Consider the following 13714-nt stretch of genomic DNA (forward strand, 5'->3'; position numbering starts at 1 on the left):
CTGACTGCCAGCGTCCACCGAACACAACACACACGCGCGCCCGTAGAAGTGCTAGGAGTTACGTAAGACCTCTAACGAGAGGCTGCCTTGTTATCCTGGACAGCCTCCATCAGTGCGGAAGCAACAACAACCTATAGGTCACTTCAGAGAGTTTCGGTTACATAACGGTGATATGCCGATTTATTCACAATTCACGATGGTGAGAGATGTTTTTGACTTGGTGTAGTAAAATCTATATGGCATATGTGCATGATAGATACTGATTCTTACCTACTGTTTGTCTGAATTGCTTTGTAGTTTTGTCCCATCGACAAATACATGACAAAGTGTTCATTTTTTTAATGGGGTAAAAATCCTTACTGGTTCAAGCATCTAAAACAGAGGAATCGGATTGAGTTTTTACTGCAGATAGTGAATAAAAGATGGCTGTTTTAAGTTTTTCAAAGTTAGTCTGTTAGATTTTGCAAGACAAATGGTTAATTTGATTGCGATTTGAGCGAAGGTTGTAGAAATTGTAAGCATTGCTTTGTCTCTCTGACAGGTTACTGCAGGTTTACTATACATTTGTCAAGAAACTTTTTGTTAACTGGAATTTTGTGCTGATGCACACCTTCCTCGCGCAGGGAATTGTAGTGACTGGAAGGTGTAGAGCTGCATCACACCAACACTTTAATGCATAATGTTGATGTCTCTGTACTTTTGGGATTTGTATTTCCAAACAGTGCTCTTCCTGCTCTTAGACCCCATTTTAACCAGATGAGTCTGCAGATTCAGAAGCAGGTTACCTGTTGATTCACTTTTTGTTTTTGAAGCTTTTGTGCTACTGAATTATGACCTCTTGCTACAATGTTTTGAAAGATTGTTGAAATTATGTAATAATTTTAAAACATGATTTTGAGTTAAAACTTCTTGGAGAAGTTTTGTCTCCTGGGTAAATATTCAGAAAGCATTAACAAATCAAGAGCCAAGCCAAGAAGCAGTCAGCGTGGGCTGGTACGTGGGCGGGTACCGAGCTGAAGTTTGGTCTCACTTATCTTCTCTCCCTGTTTTCCGACCCTCAGGGTGATCAGTGGTGACCTCAGACCATGGCCTACACGCTGGGCTCGGCCAACGATGGCCAGACCCACAGCGTCGCGCCTCAGCACTGCGTCACTCGGGTGGAGCTGTCCGTCACCGCCACCAGCCTGCTGGACCGAGACGTCGCCTCCAAGTCCGACCCCTTCTGCGTCCTTTTCCATGAGGTGGACGGAAACTGGGTGGAGGTACGGTGGCGAGGGAAGGAGGGAGACAGAGGAGGCAATCGCACTCATATTAGCAGATAAAAGTGTGAAAATGACGGGTAAAGCTGCTGATATTTACTTAAGGGAGAAGCTTCAGAAATGTACAAAAGTATAAATAAAGGCTTGTTTATAAATAGTATAAATAAACCCTATAGTAGATCAAACCTGATAAACTTTGTTAAAAACCCTTTACTTTTTCAGGTTTCTGATTATTGAAGCAGATTGCAGCAAACGTGAAATCTTGGCATTCAGTTATTTCTGATGTAACTCGATCCCTGTTAAAGTGATGAACTTCTGCACCCTTGGCACCAAAAACTGTTGGATCATATGAGAAGAAAATGATCTATTGTGGTAGCTCTTTGCTGGAAAGTGATCATAGGAGAAAGTTAAAACATCCTTTTTGGAATCGAGAGTTTAACGTCCGCCCTAACTTTTCAGAGCTGCTTCAGTCTTACGCTCCTGCTGAGTCTCTCCGGTCAGCTGATCAGCTCCTCCTGGTGGCAACCAAATCAAAAACGGAACCTTTCATATTTTTAAACCCAGGATGTTGCTTCATGTCACTGTTGGTGTTTTTCTCTGTGCCACACTCTGTACACTCACTTGACCTGCTCTCTCTTGTTGACTTCCCTGTTTTGTGTTTTACATCTCTCACGTCACAACATTTTGAGGTTAAAAACAAGTTACGGAGATAAATGCTGAAGTGCAGACACTTCCCACCTCTGGAGAGAGTCAGAAGGGGAAGAGGAGGCAAGTTTGGCTCCGGTGAAACAGGTGGATGGACGACGCCACAGAGTCGGTGGAGAATGAAATGGCAGATTAGAGGAAGAGCTGCAGAGAGAGAGAGAGAGTCGGGATATTAGTGAGCGGATCATAAGCGGCTGAACACGTCTTCTGCATGCTGTGTGTTTCAACGCCAGGGAGGTGGAAAGAAGAGGATGAAAAGGATGCAAAAATAAATGCGTGGCCACGGAGAGGGTGGTTGGTGGATTCAAGCGTGTGTTTCAAGGTTACGTCCACCATTCCGGATCTTTTCCTCGGAGGAAAAGACCAGAAGGGTTTCTTTATTGTTGGTGTTCCTCGGCAGGCGGAAGCCTATAGATTGGGAGCGAGAGCCAAACTCGTGATGTTTTGACCATCTGGCATCGGTCGTGGCACGCTGGGCCCAATAGGTTGTTGCCACATTTATGAGCATCACAACAGTGCTACAAGTGGCTGAACGGTCTCAAACTTCACACTGAGTTGAATGTTTCCCGGAAAATTCAGGTTTTGAAAAAGTTAGAAAGCAAAAGAAGGAGAACAGGAGGTTATGTGCTGAATATATTTCTCATCCACCGTCCATCCACTCCCCTCTAACCATCTTATCCAACCCGTCCCTGAGACTTTGTCGTTTTTAGGAATGATTATGATTAAATCATTTATTCGTTCAGTCACAGCTATTTACTTGTTTTAAGTCAAGTCGGCTTGATGAGTTCTAAGCATGACTAACTGTTTAGATGTGGTTAATTGCCTGGAATGAAGTCTCTTTACTGATGGGGTCCATGTTGGCTCGGTTTCAAGGTGCTTCTCTGTTGATTGAAAATTCCTTCCATCTTCTTTGCTGGTTTATCCAACTTAGGATGAAGGGACAGTGAAGCCGATGCCAGCTGACGATTGGCAAAGGCAGAGTACACCCAGGACCGATCACAGAGAGGGAGACAAGCACACGCACATACACACTATAATACACACTGCCGCTTCATATGGGGTGGAGCAGCACCACGCCCAGAACTAAGTCCAGGCTTGGATGCAAAGTTTTGTAGTCCTGATTCTCCCCACAGTCATGAGTTCAGGGTAATCGGTGACTGTAAATTGCAGGTAAGTGTCAATGATTGTTGACCCAAAGTCAGCTGCAATATGCTGCTTATTAACCACAAGTTAATTACGCATTATAGAGGATGGATAGATGGTCAAACCTCCAGTTCTGTTATCCAGTGTCTGGCTGACATGTCCTTCTTTACTCTCCTGTTAGTTTTTGTTTTTGTTTTTTTTCACCTGTTGCATCATTTCAGGATAAACATGGAGTCCAAGACCGCTCCACAAGGTAAAACCGAGCAGACTGTTCGCTTCGCTCAATCGTCTGTTGTGGCGAGTTCAGGTCCGTCGTTTGGGGGATTCTTCAGCTTGGCTTTTAATTCCATAAACAGTCTGCAGTGTGAACGTGTGATGCGCTTTCTATAGAGCAGGAAAAGAATAGCATGTTCTCAGAAATAGGAGTTGCTCAAGAGAAACGCAGTGATCAAGTTTTGGTTACGTGTAGGCTGCTGCTTCAAGGCTTCTCGGCTGCGAACAGCTGGTCAACAGGCCAATCTGGCTTTTGTGTGTGTGTGTGCGTGCGTGCGTGCGTGCGTGTGTGTGTGTGTGTGTGTGTGTGTGTGTGTGTGTGTGTGTGTGTGTGTGTGTGTGTGTGTGTGTGTGTGTGTGTGTGTGTGTGTGTGTGTGTGTGTGTGTGTGCGTGTGTGTAGGCGAGTGCCTCGGGTTGTATCTAGCTGTCGGTCAGCAGGGCATGTGGCTTCAATGTGAAATTGCCAACAGTCGCCATGGCAACGGGAAGGGAAACAAAAGCTTTGGTGCTCCTGGAGTGAGGCAGCGATGGAGAGGAGGCGGAATGAGGCCCGAACCTTTTTCTCGGATATTATCCGCAAGCTCGCCGTTTCTCTGCCGGCTTTCTCTGTTTCGCTCCGATCCCCCTCCTGTTAGCCTTGACTTGTCTCTACTCCTTCCTACTGATTGTCTTCCACATATCTATACCCCCAACCCTCCCCCTCCTCGACATCGCTGTCTGTCTCTGTTTCTGTCTATCTTCATCCTGTCCTGTGAGATGGAGGTGTGAGAAGCAGCTGGGTCCATCAGGAGGGGGAAACAGAGGGAAGGAGGGCAAGAAGGGGGTTTGAGTGTGAGAGCAAGCGAGGAGGTGCGAGATTGGAGGAGGAGAGGAGGGTGAAGGAGAGGGTGAGATGAGGAGCCAGAGAGGAGGACTAATGGAGAAAGCAGAAAGAGAGCGAGAGATGATGATGATGATGGTGGCGTGAATTAGCGACCCAACAAGAGGAAAGTCACTGAATGAGCCATTATGGAAAAGTATGATAGTGGCCAAAACTGGTGTTAGAGAGGCTTTGAGGAACAGAAGTATGGATCTCAGCTATGTAAATGACGTGGCACCCTGTCGGCAGACTCGTGGGGCTATTTTCTAAATCCTGTGATTTTTTTTTTTCTCTCTCTCTCTCCAAATTCTAAATCCTAATGCTAATCTCACCACGTGTTAGGAGTGAAGCTATAAGCTACAAGTGAGGACTCACATGTAATGGGATGTTTAACAGTCTTCTGCTGTAAAGGCTTTCTAACATTACTACTGGCTGGATCTGTACTTCTATTTCTGATTTGAGGTTCTCATCTAAATGAAAAGACTGGAGGAATTTAACAGCATGCACATGTTTTCATTTAAAATGAGTACTAAAATATAGTATTTGTCATCTAATTTGTTTCGTTGTTATACCTATATATTTCGTAACATATTAAAATTCAAGTTGGCCGGACAAGGCTCTTGAGTAATCTACTTGTAGATATGTTATAATATGAGGGTTGTGTTGTATCATTAGTTCTTTACCACAAATAACTGAATTGTTCATTCAGGACAATCTAAACTAATTAACACTATAATGTCTCGACACAATCTCATTGTGAATTAAACTACATTAAAGGTGTAAACACTCAATACGACACTCAGAGAATGCACTATAACATACTGTTTCCTTCTTTTAAATCTCTGCTCCTTTGTGTTATTCGGTTTATTTTTATTGAATTTCTTATTCTGTTTAGGTTTGACTTTACTTGTGTTTCTTTGTTTCTGCATCTGTTTTGTTGGTTTGTTCCTCTGTTTGTTCTTTTTGTTTTTTCTCATCATTTCTTTTAATCTTATTCTCCAGTTTCTTCATCTGTTCCTCTTTCTTTTCTTATGTTTCTCTAGTTTCTTCTGTTCCTGTTCTGTTCCTTCTCTTCTTAGTTTTTCTTTTTCTGGTCCTATGTCTTCCTGTTTCTTTCCCTTTTCCATTTTTTTCTGTTTCTTCTGCATCTATCTCTTCTTGTTTTCTGCTGTTTTTGTTTCCTCCTTGTTCTTTAGATTATTCTTGTTTTCTGTCCCCTTCTTTGTCTTTTCCTTCTTTGAGGTTAGAAAATAAAGATACTAAACTCAGTTATCTTAAGTGCTCAAACTTCATATCCTGGCACCAGTTAAATCCTTAAAATGTACATATTTCTACATGCCCTCTCTCCCCAAAGAAATCAGCTAAAATCTTAAAGTGGCTTAACTAGAACACTTCAACTTCACCTTCATTCAGCGCTCATAGATTTATGAACATGCAAGCAGTCCTTATCTCTAACTCTGGTGGCAATTACCCGCAGGTCAGCTCGTCGTCGAAATACCTGAATGGTAATGTAGTTTATAAATGGCTCAACAATGATGGGAATGTAAGGGATGCGGAGGGAGTTAGGGTTTAGCCTGATTAGCCTTCATCACTCATTATGGTGAAACATTATCACAAAGCTATTAAACTAATATTTGTAAACATATGTTGATTGCTTCTTACATTAAAAATGTATAAAAATGTTCATATAACAAAACCATATAACAACCCCATCCCTAATAGACCATATGGCAGTGCTTGAAAAAAAATAAGAGGGGGGGGAATCTTAAATGAAATAAGAGATTTCAATTATATAACCAATTGAACTGGTGACAGGCATAATTTACAGTCTTCAACATGACATACACAAAATGTATAATAAAATAAATGAATAAATAGATGACTAACTTGACATTTTTTCACATTGACAAAATTGTAGAAGTTTCTTTAATCAGCCTCATAATTCCAATGTTTTCTTATTGTCACCATTGTCGAGAAAATCCTAAAATATGTTCTGAATGTCCTAACTTTGCAGGCTTCTTTCTCACTATGTACCGTAGGTAAGTTTGTCTCGAGCTAAATAAAACTCATATTTAATTCAGCAAAAATGAAATTTTGGCATCAAGCACTGAGTGGATTTATCACCGTTTCATTCCAGCTATTGAACTTTCTTCATAAAGGCAATGGTTCTATTTGCATTTTCATCCAATCGCTGTGACGGACATGGAGAGCTTGTTAGCGCCTTTTCCAGAAACTTTCCTCTGCCGTATTCTGTGTGAAAGCTCACACACAGCTTCCGTACGCCACCTCCAAACAACCTTAACAAGCAGACAGTGAACATGACAGCACATCCTACAGCTGAAGAGAAGGATATCTCCCAAAGGACTCGGTGGTAAACAGAACACAGCTACAAGGAAAGTGGATGTCAGACCTGAGTCAGTTGGATACAAACAGAACTCCTAAATTGTGGTTCGTTGCTATTTTTGTGTTTAGTTTTTTTGCTATAAGTGAATTGATCAAAACATAAAACCTGCATCTAAATTCACAAATATTTGTTCTCAGGCAAAGCAATTGCCAGCTAATACATATATATATATATATATATTTTTTTTTTTTCTTTCTTTTTGGCACTGCCAGTATGGTGAAATGATTGCTTTATAGCAACATCTCTCCTCTGTTCTGTGAGTCTTTGAGTCCACTCGGGCTCGTATCCTTGATTGAGGGTTTTCTTTTCAGAGCTGTTTCCCTGCGGTGCCTTTTTTTTTCCGCTCCTTGTCTGCGCATCACTACCAAGAACACAAATACTATGCTCACGATGCTCATTTTATTCACACTAGTCATTAACATAATGAATATTTTTAATTGCTCAAGAGCATGCACGGCTCAGGAAAACACCATAGACAGACACAGAAATATTTTTGCTGAGCATAAATTAAGTTTCAGGACTTTAAAAAAAACCCCATCAGTGCCTCTTCTGTATTTAATATATATGTGTGTGTGTGTGTGTGTGTGTGTGTGTGTGTGTGTGTGTGTGTGTGTGTGTGTGTGTGTGTGTGTGTGTGTGTGTGTGTGTGTGTGTGTGTGTGTGTGTGTGTGTGTGTGTGTGTGTGTGTGTGTGTGTATTTGTATATATATATACTTTTTTTTTTATTATGTTTTTTATAGGTTAAGAATTTAATTAAATCACAATCTCTCCTCCTGCTCTTGAATAAAGACAGGTATTCCTCAGGGCTCCGTACCCAGTCCAATGTAAATTTTCCTGTTAAGGTTTCTAATTGGCCAGATTGTTTTCTATTATAATGTATCACTGATTTTATTAATATGCAAATTACACACAGCTATATCACTAAGGGAATTGCTGGATTAGTTCAAATGCACCTGAACTTCAGTTCAGTTCTATAGAATAATAAGATTCTACAAGTGAACACAAATTGAGCCTTCGGGCAATATCAGCAGTGTCTGCCTCTGTGTTTCAAACTGTTTCAGCAGTGACCTGTTTTGTCTGTTTTGTTGTTTCTGTCAGCTACAGTTATCATATAGCAAGCAGGAAAAAAATTGAAAAAAAGGAGATGAATTGCTGAAAGGCTCTGATTCATTTCCAATGCTCGGTGAGCCAGGTTCAAATCCACACTGACACAGATATGAGATGTGCACTTCAGCCTGCCGGGCCCTCGTCATGTCCCAGTAATGTGAGTTTTTAAGCTACGGAGTGCAGCCACTCTCCTCCGCTCTCTACCCGTGCTTCAGATAGATAAGTGCTGTAAGCAGGCTAAAGTTAAAACCCTCCTCCTTTCTGAAGCTGATCTCCTCTTATGATCGTCACTAATAACACTTTCGAATGTAACAAGAATGTGAGAAAGTTTGGATAATAACTCTCCAAAAGGGTCGATAAACATTTCATGTAGGTATATGTACAATCAGATCAGGTACTTTGGGCAAAGTCATAGTAACCAATGAGCCAAAAAAGCCACATATACAGTATTAGAACTGTTGACATGCTGGTTTGGAGGTGTTGCCCCGTGGTGGATGATGACATGAGGGTTTACTCTGCCAAGTCGGCTTGGTTAAGATCTCTCACTTCTCTCATCTCTTGCCAACGAAATCAGTGTTTTGGCCCAGCACAGGCAATGTAAACAGCAGTCAACATTTCATTTTAGCTGATGACAGGACATAATACAGAACGCATTGAATATTGTAGGACTGCTGTAGTATGATCAGTTTGTCAGGAACTTAAATCGTGTTTTGCGGGGTGAACCAGGATGTAATTCCGTGACAGGATGTCTCCATTGTATCAGTGTAAATGACCACTCGAAACACCTTTTATACTAATTCAGAAGTGGTGACAGGCTAAACATGGACTGACCTCATGTAACGGTGGATAAACACACTGCGTGTCCCGGCTGACTCAGACTTCAGAGTAGCACGGTCAGTGGGCATTAGTCATCCAACCACCTGGTGGAAGAGAGTTGGAGCAAAGAACATGACTCTCACATCAGAAAACATTGGTACAAACAACAGTAATGTGAAGGGATCCTCTGACCGGGTAAACTGCGACTCTACTGAGCCTTTTTTGTTGTGATTTCAGAGTGCGTTTACCTTTTGGCATGCTGTGTTTTTTTTCTTTTGTCTGAAAAGTTAAGCTGTATATTTTTGGTCAAACGTTCACTGTTTTGGCTATATTTTCACTGGGGTCATACAATCCCTTTGCCGCATGGCAGAATCCTCACAAAGTGCTGATTCAGAAAATGTGTTGACGTGTATCAGCTTTGTCCTAAAAGTCATTCCCTCTTCTTCTTTTTTTTTTTTCTTCCAGTTGGGAAGGACTGAAACAGCTGTCAATAACCTGAACCCGGTGTTTGGAGTGAAGTTTCAGGTGGACTACCACTTCGAAGAGATCCAGAAGCTTCGATTTGCCATATTCGACGAAGACAAATGTGCCACGCAACTCTATGAGCACGACTTCCTCGGGGAGTTCATATGCACCCTCGGAGTGGTATGGAAGGATTTCTGGCTTTGGGAATCAACGTTATAAATCATATTAAAATATTTATAGGTGAAGATCATAGGATTCAAAATAACATTTAAAAAGGCAAAAAAATGCGGTCACAGCACACAATACAGAGGAGGGAGAGAGAGAGAGAAAGAGAGAGAAAGAGAGAGAGAGAGCACAGACTTTGAGGCAGCCAAATGTTAGTGACGTATATTAGTGACACATGGTGAGTGAGAAATGAAAGAAGTTCAGTGTAGGTCCTCCAGCAGTCTAACCTATGGCAGCTTCACGAGAAACTTTTCTGTTTGGACTGAGTAAGCATTTGTTTCCTGGGATGGATTGTGAGCAGCGGCGCATCCAACCAAATACTCTGCATTGATTCTACTCTGGAATTAGAAAGGTCCAGTAATTAATCTACACTGAAAAAGAAAATGCATTTCAGCTACTTTTCACTGGGAGTCACCCAAGTTGATAGAATTAATTTTACCCAATTTTCATGCTAACGTGGATGTTTCCCTCACCCTTTTTTTTTGAAATTCCACAAATGAATACATTTAAATCAATGCAGTTATTATTAGTAAGACACCTTCCAAACGTGCAATCTGAAAGTGCAATCTATTTCAATGTACAATTTGGCACATCAGAACCATAATATTATCAACATGCAGTAGGGAAATATGAATATATATGTAGATTTGGAGACTATTCAAGTGTTGCAGAAACGCTATGTAAATTAAATCCTTTTACCATTTATCATTTTAAAAAGCTATGAGGACTGTGTTTGCCTTCCTAACTGAAACCGAGCACAGATCTTTGATATCTGAAATGTTCTGATTAGATAATCTGGAACTTGTTATGATGGAGCATCATATGTAAAGAGAAGAATTTTAAATTGTATAGTGGAGATTTGACAGCAGCCTAATGGAGGTAAATCAAGTTTGATCAGCATGAACAAATGACAAATATTGTACTTAATGTTTAGGTCAGAGACATTGGTCAATCTAAGTAGGGAGGTCTGCACCAAAGTATGAGACTCAAGAACAGAAGCTACATTAGTCTTGTGACAAGAAGTAAACACAAAGATATGAATGTGTGCAGCCCTCACATCATTTCTACCTGCAAGCTCATAGGAGTGAACTAGTATTTTTAGTTGTGTTGTCTGATCAACAAAGAATTCCTTTCCTGATTATCCTTTTGTTATTGCCCGCTAGATTGTTTCCAATAAGAAACTTCACAGACCGCTGACTTTAGCCAATGGGAAGCCAGCGGGGAAAGGCTCTATTATGGTAAGACTCTCTGAAAGCCACTTCATGCAATATATATGCTTACTCTGGTATTTTGTTTGTCGGGTGAGACACAATTTGTTGCAGTTGCTGGTCATGATGACAGTGAAGCTGTTGCTGCTGTTGTTGATGTGAATGTTGTTGTATTTGTTGTTGTTGTTATTGTTGTTTTCCTGCTGTAGCTAATGTTGTGCTGCACTGTGATTTCAGATAACAGCTCAGGAGCTGTCTGACAACAGAATCATCACTTTGACCCTGAGTGGGCGGAAATTGGATAAGAAGGTAGGCAGTTAGTCCTCTACTGACACACGCACGCGCGTGCGCACACACACACGCACACACACACACACACACACACACACTCTTGGGTTGCTCTTGAGCAGTGTGTGTGCTACTTGAGGACGCACAAGCCCATGCACACCAAATCTTCTGAAAATGTTTTCAGACTTTTCACCTTCGTCTGACAGCCAATGGGCGGCACACACAGGTCTAAATGAAACCCGCTTAACAACACACAGGTTTTTGTAACAGCTTGTTTAACACCTGGCTTATTCACTCAAGAAAACATCCCCTCACTCTGTGTTCTTGTACAGAGTTCTTGTATTTAGTCATCAATTATTTTTGGGGAATAATTATCTGAGGATATTCCAATATGAAACACTAATTGTTAAAAAGCAATTATACTCACCAATATCACACATCTGTCTCCACTTGAGTCGTCAAAAAAGGTCTCTAAATTGTACACAGCTCTCTCTCGATTCCTATCAAAGATAGCTTATATCTTGTTTAGCATCACTCTCTGATTAAATAATGTGTAATTAAAGAAAACCCGATGTGGTCTAAATATGACCCACTGAAAAGCATTTGGCACAGGTTTGAAAAGTAATGTAATCTTTAAACTATTTGTTTTGTCGTTTCCATCAGGTGAACTTACTTAAATTAAAAGATGATTTGCCAGAGGAAAACCATCAAACCGGCACCTCCCACAATGTTTACCAGATCAATTTACTGTTATTTAGCATGAGTCTCCTCAATGTTTGATTACTAGTTTGAATTTTAACAGTAAGAAATTACATTTATAAATTTAACAGTAAGTCTGTTTCACTTAGATTAATCAGAGATTAAAAATAAAATAAATTCATTGATGGTAATAATAATAATAATAATACTAATAATAACAATAATAATAATAATAATAATAATAATAATAATAATAATAATAATAATAATAATAATAATAATTACTGTTATTTCTAAGGCACTTTTCATTTAATAAAATCTGAAAGTGCTACATGGTTAATATTTTTAACTAGCTATTATCTCCAGCTGATGCACTTGAGCTGATTTGTTTGTTAAGTGGTGTACACCACTCGCACATTTCCAACACAATCTAATAAAGCTGCTGGAATCGAACTCGAACTGAGTGGAGCAGCTGCCGCTGACGCTATGATTTCACTGCTTCACACCCTCTGCTTAAACCTCCAGGATACACACAAATAGCAATAATTGCAGGAGGTCGGAGTGGCTTTTAATAAACAGTTTTTTCCCACAGTTTATTTTCCACGTTTGCACTGCAGCCATCAGTTTGTGCTGGATGTGTTGCTGTTAAAAAGTGCACAAGTTAGGATAACACATTTGTTTCATTTTCTGTGCAGGACTTCTTTGGTAAGTCTGATCCGTACCTGGAGTTTCACAAGCAGGGCGAAGACGGTAAATGGATGTTGGTGCACAGGACGGAGGTGAGTCAGAGGTTTAAAAGCGCAGTGAGCCGTCATTGTCAGCTAAACCAGGTCTTACAGGAGGTGACGTGCTGCTACTTTGATTACAGACGCAAGGTTGTTTTAATTCTAATGTCACTGCGAGCTGCATCATATTCCTGTGCTGCTGCGGTGTGATTTAATGATAATGTGCCTATTTCTGTGTCGGTGATGTCAGGTCATAAAGAACACTTTAGATCCATCATGGAAATCCTTCACTGTACCCCTCATTTCACTCTGCAATGGAGATGTGGACAGAAACATCAAGGTTAGTGGTTTGAGTTTGCTCTCCATCATGTCTTAGCTGGTTCTGCTAGTTGCTTGGAAAATAACTTGCATCACTTTTATTTAACATTTCCAATCTTTTTTTTTTATGCACATAGCCTTTTTCTAGTGTTGTGTGGACTAGTGAGTGGAGCCATCAGTACTGGGATGATCAGCATGATAACTGAATAGAGAGTTCAGTAAACTATCTTTCTCATAATTTGAGAATATTAATCATTTTGTAGTTATTCCAAACACAGAGAATGGCAGATTTTAAAGTCAGAGCTACGATACTCAACAAGATAACCACAAGACAGTTAACGTGACGTTGGTTCTTGTTCTGTTGTATTACAGGTCTTGTGCTATGACTACGACAATGATGGAGGACATGACTTCATTGGAGAGTTTCTAACCACCGTTTCCAAGATGAGTGAAGCCCAGAACGCAGTGGAGGTAAAACTATCATTTACTGGAACCAACGTGAGTTGAGTTCAGTTTGTGCCGCACACATAAACTATAATTAACGCTAGGACCCTAAAAGGTCAGGAGATTATCTCAAAAGATACATAATCACTATGCTGCTGAATATTTCTGCAGCACCACCTTCAGATGACAAACACAATCACATGCTCCATACAGCAACTGACATTTGTATAAAATGAGCCCAAATATGACAAAGTAAAGTCTGTGATGTGCTGAAATAAAAGGCTTTGCATTATTTTCTATATTGTGAAATTTTGTGTGGATATTATTAGATGTTTGAAAGCTGAGCCTGGTTTGATTTGTCTTGTGTTGGAATGCTGCAGTGTGGATATGCTATATAAAATGGTCTTTACAAATGAAGCAAAAAAACAGATAACAATTGAGAATGAAACATATTTGCATATGTGTACATTTAGATATTCAGGTTTGAGAACGAGCAGTCATCATTTTAAAATGATGGGAGGAAAAATATCATGGATTGAGACTCATGCAAAGACATCACTGTCATGTCCATTTTTAGTTTGAGCCCCGTAGTGACCATAACTTTGCTGTGTACCAACTAATTTAGAGTTTAAATGCTTTTCTTCAAGCTCTAACAACATTGCACACATTTGCATTTTTCTAATGCTCGGTGTGGTTGACTCTTTTTACTTTAGAATTTCTGGGCGGCTAAACATGTAAACGCTGACGCTCTGATCAGTATGCTGTTCATTCATTA

General features: G+C 40.4%; 1 protein-coding gene across 1 annotated transcript in view; it reads left to right on the plus strand.

Annotated features, from left to right (window-relative positions):
* Window positions 1-1085: 1085 nt before the first annotated feature.
* cpne2 (copine II) overlaps window positions 1086-13714 on the plus strand; it is a gene marked incomplete at its 5' end in the record, with an annotated part of 45165 nt that continues 32536 nt past the window's right edge. Inside the window, 7 exons of the mRNA XM_080504419.1 lie at window positions 1086-1262; window positions 9033-9212; window positions 10421-10495; window positions 10703-10774; window positions 12148-12231; window positions 12428-12517; window positions 12868-12966. Coding sequence (XP_080360545.1) covers window positions 1086-1262; window positions 9033-9212; window positions 10421-10495; window positions 10703-10774; window positions 12148-12231; window positions 12428-12517; window positions 12868-12966 — 777 coding nt within the window. The remainder of the gene's footprint in view (window positions 1263-9032; window positions 9213-10420; window positions 10496-10702; window positions 10775-12147; window positions 12232-12427; window positions 12518-12867; window positions 12967-13714) is intronic.

Source organism: Blennius ocellaris (assembly GCF_963422515.1).
Source record: "Blennius ocellaris genome assembly, chromosome: 11".
NCBI lineage: Eukaryota > Metazoa > Chordata > Actinopteri > Blenniiformes > Blenniidae > Blennius > Blennius ocellaris.